This window comes from Panthera pardus, unplaced genomic scaffold (assembly GCF_024362965.1).
Source record: "Panthera pardus isolate Hobbes unplaced genomic scaffold, ASM2436296v1 HiC_scaffold_19, whole genome shotgun sequence".
In the NCBI taxonomy this organism is placed as follows: Eukaryota; Metazoa; Chordata; class Mammalia; order Carnivora; family Felidae; genus Panthera; species Panthera pardus.
The window spans coordinates 7,348,233-7,363,534 of record NW_026526754.1 but is presented as its reverse complement, the minus strand read 5'-3'; the positions used below and the strand labels follow the sequence as shown (position 1 = coordinate 7,363,534).

At 46.8% G+C, this 15,302-nt stretch overlaps 2 protein-coding genes across 9 annotated transcripts in view; one reads left to right on the top strand and one right to left on the bottom strand.

The window, feature by feature from the left end:
• The first annotated feature begins 205 nt into the window (after nt 1-205).
• On the top strand, nt 206-3,894 carry TPPP3 (tubulin polymerization promoting protein family member 3). The gene is made up of 4 exons (XM_019455666.2): nt 206-320; nt 2,767-2,960; nt 3,076-3,229; nt 3,349-3,894. The coding sequence occupies exons 2-4, from the start codon at nt 2,773-2,775 to the stop codon at nt 3,535-3,537; spliced, it is 531 nt and encodes a 176-aa protein (XP_019311211.1). The 5' UTR covers nt 206-320; nt 2,767-2,772; the 3' UTR covers nt 3,538-3,894.
• LRRC36 (leucine rich repeat containing 36) overlaps nt 244-15,302 on the bottom strand; it is a 57,963-nt gene continuing 42,904 nt past the window's right edge. The window contains exons 12-16 of one of the 8 annotated variants that reach the window (XM_019455615.2): nt 14,739-14,862; nt 11,251-11,365; nt 8,313-8,479; nt 4,845-4,987; nt 253-357 (exon numbers count right to left, since the gene is read on the bottom strand). In XM_019455615.2, coding sequence (XP_019311160.2) covers nt 346-357; nt 4,845-4,987; nt 8,313-8,479; nt 11,251-11,365; nt 14,739-14,862 — 561 coding nt within the window. In that variant the 3' untranslated portion in view covers nt 253-345. Of the gene's footprint in view, nt 358-3,197; nt 3,337-4,345; nt 4,649-4,844; nt 5,900-6,028; nt 6,199-8,140; nt 8,480-11,250; nt 11,366-14,738; nt 14,863-15,302 lie in introns of those variants that run through there. The other 7 variants (XM_019455621.2, XM_019455622.2, XM_019455617.2 and 4 more) reach the window with 7 other exon arrangements.

The window sequence follows — 15,302 nt, the reverse complement described above, 5'->3', positions numbered from 1 at the left end:
GCTGCCCTGCGAGCTGCGGGGATGATGATATCGCAGCAGCTCCGCCCCCGCTGAGCGCAGAGGGGGAGGGGTCCGGTGGGTGGGGCCAGCGTGACCTTGGTCATTCTCCCGCCGAGACAGCCCCGGGGGTGGGACTCGCCGTCTCTATGGAGACCGAGAAACAGGGGATAATACGGCGGAACCGCCCAGGCTGCAGTCCCTCCCTGGAGCCGGCAGGGAGCAGAGCTGCGGAGCCGCCTTGGTCTCCCGCGTCCGTCGGTCCATTCTTGCGTCCTTCTGTCCATCGAACGAGCACGGTAGGAGCAGCCACGAGGTAGAAGGTAAGAGACTACAGCGCCGACCACTCTAATCAGTATCCTGCACAATAAGGAAGAGGGTGGGGTGGGAGCGCCCTGGAAGGGGTCCCAACCCCAGATGGTACCGAACTGAGGACACCAGCTGAGCGGCCCTGCCCTGGGCCCCAAGCGTTCCTCCCCCACCTCCTTGCCCTGCTGATTGATGACTCCAGCTGTCCCAGTGGGAGTCCGCGGGTGGCCCCAGTTCTTGGGTGTGGCTGCTCCATCCTTGGCCTGCAGACTCCTGGGACTATGGCCTGCGACCTGGCTCCACCTAATCAGTACCAAGAATCCCTTCTTCCCATAACAGGAGTGAGCACTGGATGCAGGATCCTGTCAGTCAGTCTGGGACAAGCATCTGTGCCCCAAAATCTCCCCGAGACTTTACGGTTGGGTGGCGTCTCTGGATCTGTAGTGGGAGGCTGGAGTGTAGAGAGAGGGAAGAGGAGTGCTGCGTGAACCTGGGATTGTGGGTCCATAGAGTCGCGACAATGTGGGGACAGCGGGGACCCCTAGGCCCAGAAATTGCAACTTAGGGATAGTGAGGATGGTCACTGGGAGGGGGCTTTCATTGTTAAGGCCAGTGGTAAATGGAAGGGGGTGTAGTTCTGTAGGGGCCCAGGCTATGGTAACTGGAGGCCTTAGGATAAAAGGCAGAGGTAGAAGCTGTTTGCTGAGGACATGACTTAGGGTGTGTTCAGGAGGCTGCAGTGGAGGTTTGGGGTGTGTTCGGGGAGTCTCAACATGGGGTCTCTCAGTGTAATACCTGGGAGTCTGGAAATGCAAGTCTGTGGGTTTGGACACTGAGGGGTTTCAGGGCAGGGTTGAGCATGAGGCCAGAAGGCTTGTGGGTGTAAGGATGTGGTCAGAGGCTACAAGTGTACAGAGAGGGGGTGAGTTGTGAAGCTCTGTTTAGGGGGCTCAGTAAGGGCTGTGGGTATGTGGATAGGGGGCCCTAGTCCCAGGGCTGGGGTGTGTGTGTAGCTGCAGTGGAGGTCTGAAGGTGTGATCAAGGAGGCCTCAATACTGGGCTGTGTCACACGTCATAGCTGCAGTACAGGGCTGTAGGTGTGGGCAGGGGGCTGCAGGGAGGCTGTGGGGGGTGTAGGAGGGACACTTTATTGCAGGGCTAAGAGTATTATTGGCGGGTTTCTGTACGGGGCTGTTAGTATATGTGTGGCCGTGGGTGCTGAGGAAATGGTCTGGGCCCTCAGTCCCGAGACTGGTTAAGGGTGTGGTGGGGGGAATAAGGCTGAGAATGTGGAGAGCCAGGGCTACATGCATTCAGCTGTGGGAGTGTGGACTGGTGTGACAGTGCTCAGGGTGTGGCCAGGGGCTTCCATGGAAGACTGAAGGTGTAGACACTGGGGAAGTGTGCTTCACTATAGGGCATAGGTGTGAGGATTACAGGACCAAGGCCATACCTGCAGTTGCCAACATGCCTCTGGGGGTTGATAACTCTACAACCCCTACCCAGGCTAGTCTCCTAATCACCTGCTCCTCTTAAACTCTACAGACTGGGAGGTTACAGCCCCAAATGGATGGCAAGGGACCAGGAGGCCACGGTTGTGCCCCAGGCACTGGGAGTGCTGCTGTGCCCCACCCGTGGGCCCCTGTTCCCTAGCCCAGCCCAGCCCAGCAACACTGGGAGCTTCTCCCTGAGCCGCCCTGACACCATCCTGCCCTTAGCAACATTCTCCAAGCAGTACTACCCTCCCTTAGCAACTGTCTCCAGGCTTCACAAACTGTGGCCAGGCCAGCCCCAAACTCCCGCTCCCCTCGTGTTTTTGTTTAACAGCAAATAGTAACAAGGTCCTGGCTGGGCTAGCAGCACCCCTGCCTAGGGCATGCACCCCTGCCCATGATCTGGCTCCCTTCTCAGCGTGGACTGGGTCTTTCTGGGTCCTCATGACTCTGACAGAGACCCTGTCCTTACTAAATACCTGTCCAACCAGCAGCCTGGCCTGGCCCTGACCTAGCTTGGCATGGAACTCCCAGGGAGGGATGCCTGCTCTGCCACCCTCACTTCCACCCAAGCAGGCCTTGTGCCAGGGTCAGACAAAGCCATGGCCCCAGCTGTTGCCCTCACAGTCTTTCTGGACAGTGCCACTCTGTTCCCAGCCTGGTGTGGGCATCATGATTTCACCTTCTGAACTCCACTCTTAAGCCAGGGCTGGCATTAAGTGACAGGACCTTTCAGGGCTTCTCCTTGGGCTCTGAGGCCCAGGGACACACTGAGTGCTGGCCCCTCTCCCCAGGCAACTCCATCTCCAACTCTGAGGGTATGTGGCATAAGTGCTCCATAACTCAGACCTTGGTAGGTTTTGAGGTAGAGGCAGTGATGTTCTCTGCCTTGGGGAGAGGAGAGGCAGCTTGGCTGGGAGGTGACTGAGGTGGGTCCCCCCCCCCCCCCCCCCCCCCCCGCCCACAGGGTAGCATGGCAGCAAGCACAGATGTGGCTGGGCTGGAGGAAAGCTTCCGCAAGTTTGCCATCCATGGTGACCCCAAGGCCAGTGGGCAAGAGATGAATGGCAAGAACTGGGCCAAGCTGTGCAAGGACTGCAAGGTGGCTGATGGAAAGGCCGTGACAGGGACCGATGTCGACATCGTCTTCTCCAAAGTCAAGTGAGCCCCAGGCAGTCCTTGTTTCTGATGTTCCCAGAAGGTGGGGAACTGGGAGGCTGGAACCAGGGAAGACATGGAGAAGGGGGAAAACTCATGGTGTCCACATACCTTGCAGAGGAAAGTCTGCTCGGGTTATCAACTATGAGGAGTTCAAGAAGGCTCTAGAAGAGCTGGCAATGAAGCGATTCAAGGGGAAGAGTAAGGAGGAAGCCTTCGATGCCATCTGCCAGCTGGTGGCAGGCAAGGAACCAGCCAATGTGGGCGTCACCGTAAGTACCCTGCTGGTCTCGGGTGGCCACTGAGGGGGATATGGGGAATCACAGTTGGGGGCGGCGGTCTGGGCTTCCCAACGCCAGGTGCCCTTGGAGGAACAATTCTGTCCAAACAGAAAGCAAAGACAGGAGGTGCTGTGGAACGGCTGACTGACACCAGCAAGTACACAGGCTCCCACAAGGAGCGCTTCGACGAGAGCGGCAAGGGCAAGGGCATTGCTGGGCGTCAGGACATCCTGGATGACAGTGGCTATGTGAGTGCCTACAAGAACGCAGGCACCTATGATGCAAAGGTGAAGAAGTAAGGCCTGGGAAGGCCCACAGCATGGCTGCCCCCAGCAGAGGCTCAGGCCTGGGCCTAAAGGGCACATGGAGCGAGAGAGCCCTGTCCCATCCCTGCTGGACCTCCACCCAGTGCTTCCTGCCCAGCCCCAAGGGCTAGCCCACCAGACCTCTGACCCAGACTGCTCTGCATCCCCTCCCCCTTCCCTCCCTGACTTCTGGTTGTCTGGGGAGGGTCTGTGCCTGTAGCCTCACTGCCCCAACCTAGCCCTGGGCATGGCTAACCCCTTGCGTGCTTGCCTCATATTTAAGCTGCTGCTCTGGCCAAGTGCCTAATTCTTACCCAGACCTCAATAAAGATACCTTTTGTACCAATATAACCTGGTCAGGTATATGGTAATGGGGATAATGACATTCACACCCTGCTGACCTCTCAGTGTTACCACCCGCTTGCAGATCACACTCTGCTATCTTTCCACTGGCAGCCCTGCCCAAAAGACCACACATACCAGGTCCCTTCCATTAGCACAGAGCCAAATTACCTGAGGATGCTTCTTAGGGAAATCTAAGGCCTTTCACCTCAGCCTTGACCCACAATCCTAACATCATATCTTGCTCTCCTGCAATTAGGGCTCAGTCTTGGCCTCTCTAGGAGAGAGGAATGAGACAGCAGACTAGGCCTGGCCAAGGTGCTGGGCAGGGTCCAGTGCCAGGCCTCAAGTCTAAGCCTGCTGACAGGTCCTCAACTTGATGGGGCTACCAAGGTAAGTCATTCTGGGGTCCAGCTCAGAATACCAGATAATGCAGGAGCAGCAAGAACCTTCAAGAGTGGATAGTCCAACTCCATAATTTTATAGCCGAGGAAACTGAGGCCCAGAGAGTGAGGGGAATTCTGCAGAACAGAGCCAAGAACCATGCCTCTTACCTCCCAGGCCAGGCTCTAACACAGCAGTCCCCAACAATGATTTCCAAAAATGGAGTTCGATGGCCAGTGATAGAGCCTGGCATCCAACACCAGCCTTTGGCATGTGAGCAGGGTGTCCGACAGTGAAGGGGCTTCTTGCTGATTCCCTCCCATCTGTTCAACATCCCATGTTGTGAGGAGGGAGAGAAATCTCTGGTCCTTGAGGACTCCTGGAAGTTTCCAGATCAACATTTTTTCTTCTGTGAGGCCCTGGTTGTTAGGCCATAGCTATTCCCAACCCCAAGGCTTTGGGGCCAACTCTCCTTCTTTCCTGCTGACAAGCAGACTGGATGGGACTTAGGGCCTGCCCAGGAGTGGGCAGCTCCCAAGGGTTCTAGAAAAGGCTTAACAGATACTCACAAATACCTTTCTTTTCTGATCCAGATAAGGTGGCAAAGCAGTACAAGGGTTCATTCCCTCATCCCACAGGCTGTTCTGGGATGTCCCTGCCCTAGGCAGAGTCCCTTGAGTGGGGTTGGAGAGGAATAGTATGGTTTGGGGTAGGAACACTGCAGGTACAAGGTGGGAATTAGAAAGTGGAGGTCAGCACCTGGCCACAGCAGAGCCTTGCCTAACAGCTGACAGCTGTGGGTTCCTCCTGACTCAGTTGACTGTGTTGCTTTGCATTGCCCAGGGAAGAGTTTCAGAGAGCTTTACCTCTCCCACCAGCAAACAGTAAGACGAATGATTCCCCCAGCCCTGTAGAATTTGCTGAATTGTGAACTTACTTAAGTGAGTACAGTAAGAGTGAAATCCAAATCCTTCTGGCCTTCATTTACTAAAATATCTTCATAGTGAAAAAGAATTTAACTGTATTGCAATTTGATCCAGGCTATTAAGCTCAGGTGAGAATACTATCCAATGTATAGGGGAGTAGCAGCTCAGCTGCTGGCAATGTGGCTTAGAGCAGCCCAGAGAGAGAACAGGCTGAGCCCAGAAACTCCACCCACTCCATGTTGAGCTCACTTAGCCCCACAGGGCAACAACTCTATGCCCCTTTCTTTGACACCACCAATTCTTGCCCTTGCCTTCTAGACCAAGGGCCACATAGGGAAATTAAGAAACAGCTGACTTTCCCAGAAGTAGCCAGCAACCCTAGAGAGGGGCAGGGCTAGCCACTTTCAGTGACAATAGAAAATAGGGTAGAAGGTGACTGACTCAGTTTGCTCCTCCTTAGAGGTACCCTGAATAGGTTCTGGGTCTGGCATTATTAGACATTCATAGGGCAAGAAAGGGAGAGCTGGAGTTGGAGGGAAAATTCATTATTTTTCCCTCAGTGGTTTAGCCCAGTAAGTTGGCCTGTGTACTGTGCTGGGACGCTGAAATATGACAACTCAGGGCTATAGGGCTACTGCCTGAGGCTACCCTACCTGGGCAAGGCTTAGACTTGTTGGAGGCCTCTCAACAGAGCCAAGACAGGCCTAGAAAAGTAGGAAAGTGGGTTGTTCTTACTATTTCCACAGAGTATGAGCTCACTTTAGGTTCTACAAAGACATGCAACTCAAAGAAACTTAGGGCTCCTCTCTACATTCTCCTTTTGGGAACCCCCATAAAATTCAGAGGCCTGTGGATTTTATTTATAACTCAGAAGTGTGTGAACTTGGTTGTGATCTTCATGTCTCATTACTGTGGCAATAGCTTGCCTTCCCTGAAGAGTACCTGGGTCAGAGGAGCAAATAAGTGTGTAATCTTCCCACCTGTCTCTCTCTCTGACATGACCCTGGAGATGAAGAGAAGCACAACATGGAGTTAGGCTGACACTCCTTCGCCCTTTACATGCTCCAGCAACATTAGCTAGCTACCTGGGTGACCCTGAAGCAGAATCACTTTCGTTATCTTTACCACTGATTAAAAATTTTTAAAAAATATTTACTTTTGAGAGACAGAGTGTGAGCAAGGGAGGGGCAGAGAGAGAGGGAGACACAGAATCTGAAGCAGGCTCCAGGCTCTGAGTTGGAGCTGTCAGCACAGAGCCTGATGCAGGACTCGAACCCATTAACCACAAGATCATGACCTGAGCTGAAGTCAGACACTTAACTGACTGAGCCACCCAGGCACCCCTACCACTGATTTTTAAATGCCCAACTAAACAGGATTAAAAGAAACATTGTGTCTCAGGTCTGAAAGGCAAGGTACTCATGTGTAAAGTGAGCCCAGAGCTAACATTCGGAAGCTTTATCTCTGGTCTGGATCACACCAGTCTTCTCTTTTATCTCTAACTCCTCATTGGTCCTCCCCTACTCCACATGGTCCTCAATCCATTCCTCTTATAGAGAAAGTTTCTCAAACACAAATGTCACTCCTTTGCTTTCCTAATCTAAAATCTTCAAGGAGTCATGCAGCCTAGCTCCTACTCATCATAAATTAAATTTATTAAACTATTTTTAAATTTTTAAATAATTTTTTTTAAAAAGATCATTTCTTTAAGAGGACATTTCTTGACACTACACCTCCCAGACTACGACAGCTCCCCTATTTAATATATTCTCCCAGCACATTTCCTCCCACATCTTCCCTGCCCTACAATCCCTCTAGGGGCTCCAGACTCTTTTACTCTGCATTCTTGGCCTGGGGGACTCTGCCTACCCCCTCTGTTACCATGGTACTCATTCTTCAAGCTTCCACTCAAACAACAAGTCCTCACTGATGCCTTCTCCAATTCCCCAGAGTGGGAATTCCTTCCTCTGCCTCCCCTCCTCTCTCTCTAGGGCATTTTTGGGCATGTGTGTATGTATGTATTTAAATATTTTTTAATGTTTGTTTTGAGAGAGAGAGCAAGTGAGCGGGGAAGGGGCAGAGAGAGAGGGGGACAGAGGATTCGAAGTGGGCTCTGTGCTGACAGCAGAGAGCCAGATGCAGGGCTCGAACTCTCAACCTGTGAGATCATGACCTGAGTTGAAATTGAGAGTCAGACACTTAATTGACTGAGCCACTCAGGCACCCCTGGGCTTGAATTTAGACCTGTTTCGTACCAATACCAATCTTTGAGCTTCATCACATGAGTTTTGCTCATCTCCTCAACTAAACTGTTGGCTGCTTCTAAGCTGACACCAGACATTGTCACCTTTTCACTATGGTGGGAAGAAACTCAAAACATGATTGATGAGCCAATCAATATACATTGTCTGAAATTTCTTCTAACACAAAATACACCTGGCCAGTGATGATCTTTTAAAACCTTCTACCACATAGTTTCAAGTGACACTCAGAAAAATGTCTGATTTTTTTCCTTTTTGACATTTTTAGCCAAATGTTTCTTCTCTTTTGTGTATATGTGTGTGTGTGTGTGTGTGTATTGTGTGTGTGTGTGTGTGTGTATACACACACACACACACACTTTTAAGTTTATTTATTTGAGAGAGAGAGAGCAAACAGAGGAGAGGCAGAGAAAGAGAATCCCAAGCAGGCTCTGCACTATCAGCATGGAGGCTGATGTGGGGCTTGAACTCACGAGCTGTGAGATCATGACCTGAGCTGAAACCACGAGCCAGATGCTTAACCAACTGAGCCACCCAGGCACAGGTGCCAAGACATTTTTAACCAAATGTTTCTATGTGATATGATGCCTAGGATTAAGTGCCAACTATTTCTGAGGGCAGGAAGAAAGAAAGACTTGATGGGAGGAGATAAAAAGAGAAATAAAAAGGACCAATACAATGTAATCAGAATAAGATTTTCTCTTAATCTTGTGGGTAAATACTACCATACTAGTGGCAATGACACTAGTGACACTCCCCTGGGGCTGAGAGGGAAGCCACAGAGAAGGTGTTTAGCGCTAGCTCCATAAACTAGGCTCTGGAACAGAGTCTGAAACACTCTGTATTAGATACTGACCCGTGTCATGTGCCACTGGTGAGGAGGAAGACAGCGTCCTTTTCCCAAAGGGTGACGATCTCCCCAAATGATGACTCTTCTCAGGAGGCAGGAGTGCTTTCCCAGAATAACCTTTTTGCTCTTTATTCAGCTGCTGCAGCAGATACTCATTAGTTACCACCAGGGATCTGAGGCACGGGTGGGGAGGCAGGGAAAGACAGTCATGAAATCGTAAAAGCAAAGTAGATGCCATTCAGACCTGAGATGTTTACTAAAGACAAATATAAAATGAAGTAACATCTTTAAATAGAAAGAACTGACCGATTTATGAGTGGGTTATTTTAGAGGCAGGCTGACAGTTTCTTTCTTCATTACAGTTCTGTTTGATTATGTTCCAGACTGACTGTAGCAATAACATAGTTCACATTTTATATAGTGAGTTCTATCCTTTCTAAAGCACTTTCATGATGAGGTAAGTAGAAGCACTGGAAGATTGGCATCTGACCAGGCCTCCAATTTCTATCCCCAGATCTTAACTTCTACTTCTTCTAATCTATCCTGCGTTTGCAGGATATTAATTAACTAATGGTGTTAGTCATGACTGTATTCTTGAGCTCTGTATTACTATGTAATATTAAAAGCTATCAGAGACTAGCCAAAAAAAAAAAAAAATGCATGCACAATGCTATTCATTGCAACACTGTTTATAATAGCAAAAATACTGTCAATCTAAATGTCTGTCAATAGAGGACTAATTAAATAAATGCAGAGTGGAGTCCTAGTCCTATGCAGTTATAAAAATGAATGAGAACTAACTCTATACACTACTGTCAACTGATTTCTAAGATAAAAGTTAAAACAACACTATGCTTACTTTTTATATTTGTCTGAATTTATCTTATTTTGTAGATTTGACTTTGGAACCATGTAAATGTTTTACATAATTATAAAACAAGATTGCGGTGCCTGGGTGCTTTAGTCGGTTAAGAGTCTGACTTCGGCTCAGGTCATGATCTCATAGTTTGTGAGTTTGAGCCCCGCGTCGGACTCGGTGCTAACAGCTCAGAGTCTGGAACCTGCTTCGGATTCTGTCTCCCTCTCTCTCTGTCCCTCCCCTGCCCATGCTCTGTCTCTTTCTGTCTCTCAAAAATAAATAAATGTTAAAAAAAATAAAACAAGATTAAATAAAAATAATTTGAAAATTGCTTATGAATCAAAAGCAAAATGAAACAAATTAAAGCTATATATTGAATTGATGGTTTAACAACATGCAGAATTATTTCTTTCAAAAATATTTTAATGTTTATTTATTTTATTTTAAAACTTTTTTTAGGGGCGCCTGGGTGGCTCAGTCGGTTAAGCGGCCGACTTCAGCTCAGGTCACGATCTCGCGGTCCGTGAGTTCGAGCCCCGCGTCGGGCTCTGGGCTGATGGCTCAGAGCCTGGAGCCTGCTTCGGATTCTGTGTCTCCCTCTCTCTCTCTGCCCCTCCCCCGTTCATGCTCTGTCTCTGTCTCAAAAATAAAATAAAACGTTAAAAAAAAAAATTAAAAAAAAAAAACACAAAACTTTTTTTAAATCTTTATTCACTTTTGAGAGACAGAGAGAGACAGAGCATGAGCAGGGGAGGGGCAGAGAGAGAGGGACACACAGAATCTGAAGCAGGCTCCAGGCTCCAAGCTGTCAGTACAGAGCCTGACACGGGGCTCAAACCCACAAACCGTGAGATCGTGACCTGAGCCGAAGTCGGATGCTCAACTGACTGAGCCACCCAGGCGCCCCTTAATATTTATTTTTGAGAGAGAGAGACAGAGCGTGAACGGGGAGGGGCAGAGAGAAAGGGAGACACAGAATCTGAAACAGGCTCCAGGCTCTGAGCTGTCAGCACAGAGCCTGACGCGGGGCTCTAACTCACAAACCAGGAGATCATGACCTGAGCCGAAGTCGGACGCTTAATGGACTGATCCACCCAGGTGTCCTCCACAGAAGAATTACTTTAAGATATAGCAATTTGTACATCACTTTGAGATATACCCTAATGTTCTCAAAATGTGATCCCCAAATCAACAACAACAGCATCACCTGGAAACTTATTAGAATGTAAATTCTCTGTCCCCACCCCAGACCTGCTGAATCAGAAACTCTGGGGGTAGGGACCCAGGAATCTGCCTTTCAACAAGTTTTTCAGGTGATTCTAATACCCCAGTTTGAGAAGGATGATTTGATTCTACTTCCTCTACCTTTGTATGTATTGAAATAACTATAATGGAAAGTTTTAAAAAAAGCCATCTAGAATGGGTCTGGGTCTAATCCTCTGAATATGAAGCTATCCTAATTCACTAGCTACTCAGGAAGTGAAGTTTGGGGACAAAGGTTTGGGGATGGGGTTCTTATATTTAAACTTCATTGAAAGTCATAGTGAAGGTGTTTTGCAAATCAAAATGTCAAGAACTTCTGTAAATGTACCAAAAGACTTGAGGCCTCTTCTGATTTGTCTAGCTGGCATGTTGAGGGTACTGTTCTTTGAAGAGGCTGATACTGTTGAGCAGCTCTGAAGAGAACACATACATTGGACATTCAACCACTCTTCCTAAGTGCTTGATGTCTCTTCTGAGACCATTAGGAGGCAGGCATTTTCCAGAAGAGACAGATGGCTGGTTTTAGGGGCACATAGTGACCAAGGAAAGCTAGCTGACTCAAACCTGGGACCTATTGGATCCAGTGAGAAACTACTTATTATTGAGGTGTTGTGACCTACTAAAGCCAGCAAAGATCTTTAGTCTCTTGTGTGTCCTGGAATATAGGAAGTTTACACACAGATACGTCTAGATACATGAGATTACACACAGAATGAAGTTAATTTGAAAAGTATATAGGTATTAACTTATCAAATAAGACAAAATAGATAAAGGAAAGTAAATATTGGCTTCTAGAAGTGAGCTAGATACACCCTCTCCTACCTTTGACTTTCATGGAGAAGGGCCACTGTCTCCTCCAGCTTTTTCAGCTGGGCAAGCTCCTGGTTGAGGCAAGCCACCTGCATGGTCAGCTGTTGGTTTTTGCGCAGAAGATCATCTGCAAAGGGTACAGGAGCCAGATGTGAACAAAATTCCAAGCTACTATCTTCGAGCAGAGCTTAAGCAATCAGGTGGACATCTTAAAGAATTGGGGGCCCCAATTCTGCACGTACCTCCACACTCCATTCACTATTCCCTCCCTTAGAGACAGTGGATACAGTGGTTGGAGTATCCAACCTGAATTAAAATTCAACCATTTAATATTGCATGTTAGTTTATTTTTTTCTTTTTTTTTTTAAACGTTTATTTATTTTTGAGACAGAGAGAGACAGAGCATGAACGGGGGAAGGTCAGAGAGAGAGGGAGACACAGAATCTGAAACAGGCTCCAGGCTCTGAGCTGTCAGCACAGAGCCCAACGCAGGGCTCAAACTCACAGACCGTGAGATCATGACCTGAGCCGAAGTCAGACGCTTAACCGACTGAGCCAACCATGCACCCCACGTTAGTTTATTTTTCTGAGTTTCACTAGAGCAATAACCCTACCCCACCACTGTTGTGAGGATCCAATCCTCACTTAGCATAGTTAACACATATTAGGTATCTCTGTATTCTCCATTTTAGTTTGTGAATGTATGTATATCCTTCACTCTCTATAGTATATGTGAAAACATCTAGAACTGTGTCAGGCACATAGTGCTTACAGGCACTGAGCACTTACAGAAACTGAATTTGTAGTCAAGACATTCATACCTAGGTCCCCAACTATGTTACCACTGCCTGCAAAAATGAAGTAGATGGGGTACCTGGGTGGCTTAGTCGGTTAAGCATCCGACTTTGGCTCAGGTCATGATCTCGCAGTTCATGAGTTTGAGCCCCCCATCGAGCTCTGTGCTAACAGCTCAGAGCCCAGAGCCTGCTTCAGATTCTGTGTCTCCCTCTCTCTGTCCCTCCCCCACTCGCACTCTGTCTTTCAAAAAAAACATTAAAAAAAAAAAAAAGGTTTTTGGGGTTTTTTTAATGAAGTAGGTAAAAGCGCAGGAACTCTGGTCCTAAGGAAGTCAGTCTTCTAGAACAGTACTTCTTAAACATTAATATGCTTACACCTGGGGATCTTGTTAAAAACAGATTCTGATTCAGTAGGTCTGAGATGAAGTCCAATATTCTACATGTCTAAGCTCCCAGGTGAAGCTAATGTTTCTGATCTATGACTCACCCTTTGAGTGGCAACGTTCCAGAAGGTGGAAAATAGGGCTGCAATAGCTTTATTTATCACCAGTAAGGTAAAATACAGTACTGGGTCTCATGGGTGATTGAAAGTAGGTATCTAGTGAGCATCTGTTTATTTTCAGAACAGGTAAGTGGAGAAATCTCAATTATTCAGGCTTGAGAGAATCAGACAGTGATGAGTTTCAATTCTAGAAATTCTGTGCAGACTTCCAAATCAAGTTCCTCATATAAATCCAAATGCCCATAATGTTTGCTTAGGGGTGCTGAGCTAGAGGTTTAATGTCAAGGGTAGACTTTATCTAAGATACTGGCCTGGGCCACCTGGGTGGCTCAGTAGCTTAAGCATCTGACTTTGGCTCAGGTCATGATCTCATGGTTTGTGAGCTCGAGCCCCACTCAGGGCTCTGCACTCTCTCTCCCTCTCTCTCTGCACCTCATGGTATTCTCTCTCTCTCTCTACCCACCCCCTCAAAAAAATATTTAAAAAATAAAATTATGGTCTAAACTATGCTAATAATAAAGTAGTACAAATCAAGATGTCAGTGAGATATTAATTTTCACTTATCACAATGGAAAAAAAAAGAAAAAAATACACAAAAAAACCTGAGTGTGGGCAAGGATGGAGTGAAAATGGCATTTAAATACACTCACTGCTGATGTGAAATAACCTTGCTTGGGAGTGGTTTGATAATATGCAACAAAAACCTCAAAAATGTCCACATATTTTGACCTACTAATTCTACTTCTAGGAATGTCTCCTAGGAAAACAGTGTGAAATTTATGTACATAAACAGCTGCACTATTTATCATAGCATGAATATTAAGACTCTCAGCTCCATCAGAAGGGAAGAGACAATTTCAGAGAAGCATTTCCACTCAGGTCTTCATTCAAGCATTTCATTTCAAGTCTTCTGAATATTTGGAAATTCTTTAGAATTATTTATGTGATATTATATGAAATGCCTTTGCTATTAAATTAATAACATTAGGATGTAAAAATCAGATTGGTAATTGCCTAGGGTAGAGAGTAGGGGAAACTCACTGCACAAGGGTCTCAGGGAACTTTCTGGAGAAACAGAAATGTTCTATATTTTGATTGGGATGAAATTAAAAGAGTGTATGTATTTGTCAAAACTCATCAAACTTAAAATGTGTGCATTTTATTGCATGTAACTTAGTTTTTAAAACATCAAGTCACTGGGGTGCCTGGGTGGCTCAGTTGGTTAAGCAACCAACTCTGGAATTTGGCTCAGGTCATGGTCTCACAGTTTGTGAGTTTAAGCTGTGCATCAGGTTCTTCACTGACAGTGCTGAGCCTGCTTGGGATTCTCTCTCTCCCTCTCTCTGCTCCTCCCCCACTCTCTCCAAGTAAATAAACTTAAAAAAAATCAAGTCACAAATTTTATTTATCTTTTTCAAGATTTTATTTTTAAGTAATCTCTACACCCAACGTGGGGCTCAAACTCACAACCCCAATATCAAGAGTACCATATTCTACCAACTGAGCCAGCCAGCTGCCCCTCACAAAATTTAATTTTAAGTTGAAAAAATATATGTATAGGGGTATGGTGAAAGAAAATATATGAAAAATAAAAGTGGCAGTTATTTCAGGATAATGGGGTTATATTTTTCTTATATTTTTCAGTCTTTCTATAAAGAACATGATCTTTTTTTTTTTTTTTTTTTTTAAGTAAATCTCTATACCCAGTGTGGGGCTGGAACGCACAACCCCAAGATCAAGATGGCATGCTCTACTGACTGAGCCAGGCAGGTGCTCATAGAACATGATCTTCTTCTATAATCAGAAAGTGTCAATATCAAAAATGATAGGGGCGCCTGGGTGGCTCAGTCGGTTAAACGGCCGACTTCCGCTCAGGTCATGGTCTCGCGGTCTGTGAGTTCGAGCCCCGCGTTGGGCTCTGTGCTGACAGCTCAGAGCCTGGAGCCTGTTTCAGATTCTGTATCTCCCTCTCTCTGACCCTCCCCCGTTCATGCTCTGTCTCTGTCTCAAAAATAAATAAATGTTAAAAAAAAATAATAACATCTGCACTTGCTTTACACTGACAGGTTCATAAGGTAACACAAGCCACTTGCATTACAGCTCTCTGAGGCAAGATGATTGTTTCCATGTGACCTCTAGATGATGAAGCTAATTAAATGGGTCATCTATAAACACACCACATGTTGCTTTCCTGAACTCACCATAAGTGTGGGGCTGGTGCCCACTCACAATCGAGGTGGCAGCACCTTCCTCCAACTGCTGGATTTTTTCTGACAAAATGAGGTTTTCCTCTAGCACTCTGACCAGTTTTTGCTTCAAACTTTCCTTTAGATCAGAAAACAAAATACAAGTACATTAAGAATCTGAAATTCTGAGGAGTGCTTTTAGAAGACTAAAAGACACTTTTCTCTGTTTAGTGATGAACTGAATGGAGGTCAGCATCTCTCTTTCTCATTAGAATTTTAATTCACTGGTAAACATGAGCACTACTTGGAGTTGCAATCTTTCCTGTAAGTTATCCACTACTCTTACAGAACAAGGGCTTCTTTTGACCAGTGGCCAGCATTCTGAGTCACTTATCTAAAGTTTCTAGAAACTCAATTTGGTATGTGAAAATTCTCTGATGTTAAGAAAAGCGGGGGAAAGCCTAAGGATATAAGTCCCTTCTTCATTTCCCAAAGTCAATAGCCTGATGCTCTAGGAATGGCTCCCGGGTAGGACTCTCTGTTCCATCAGAAGGGAGGAAAGACAATCCCCAAGACATC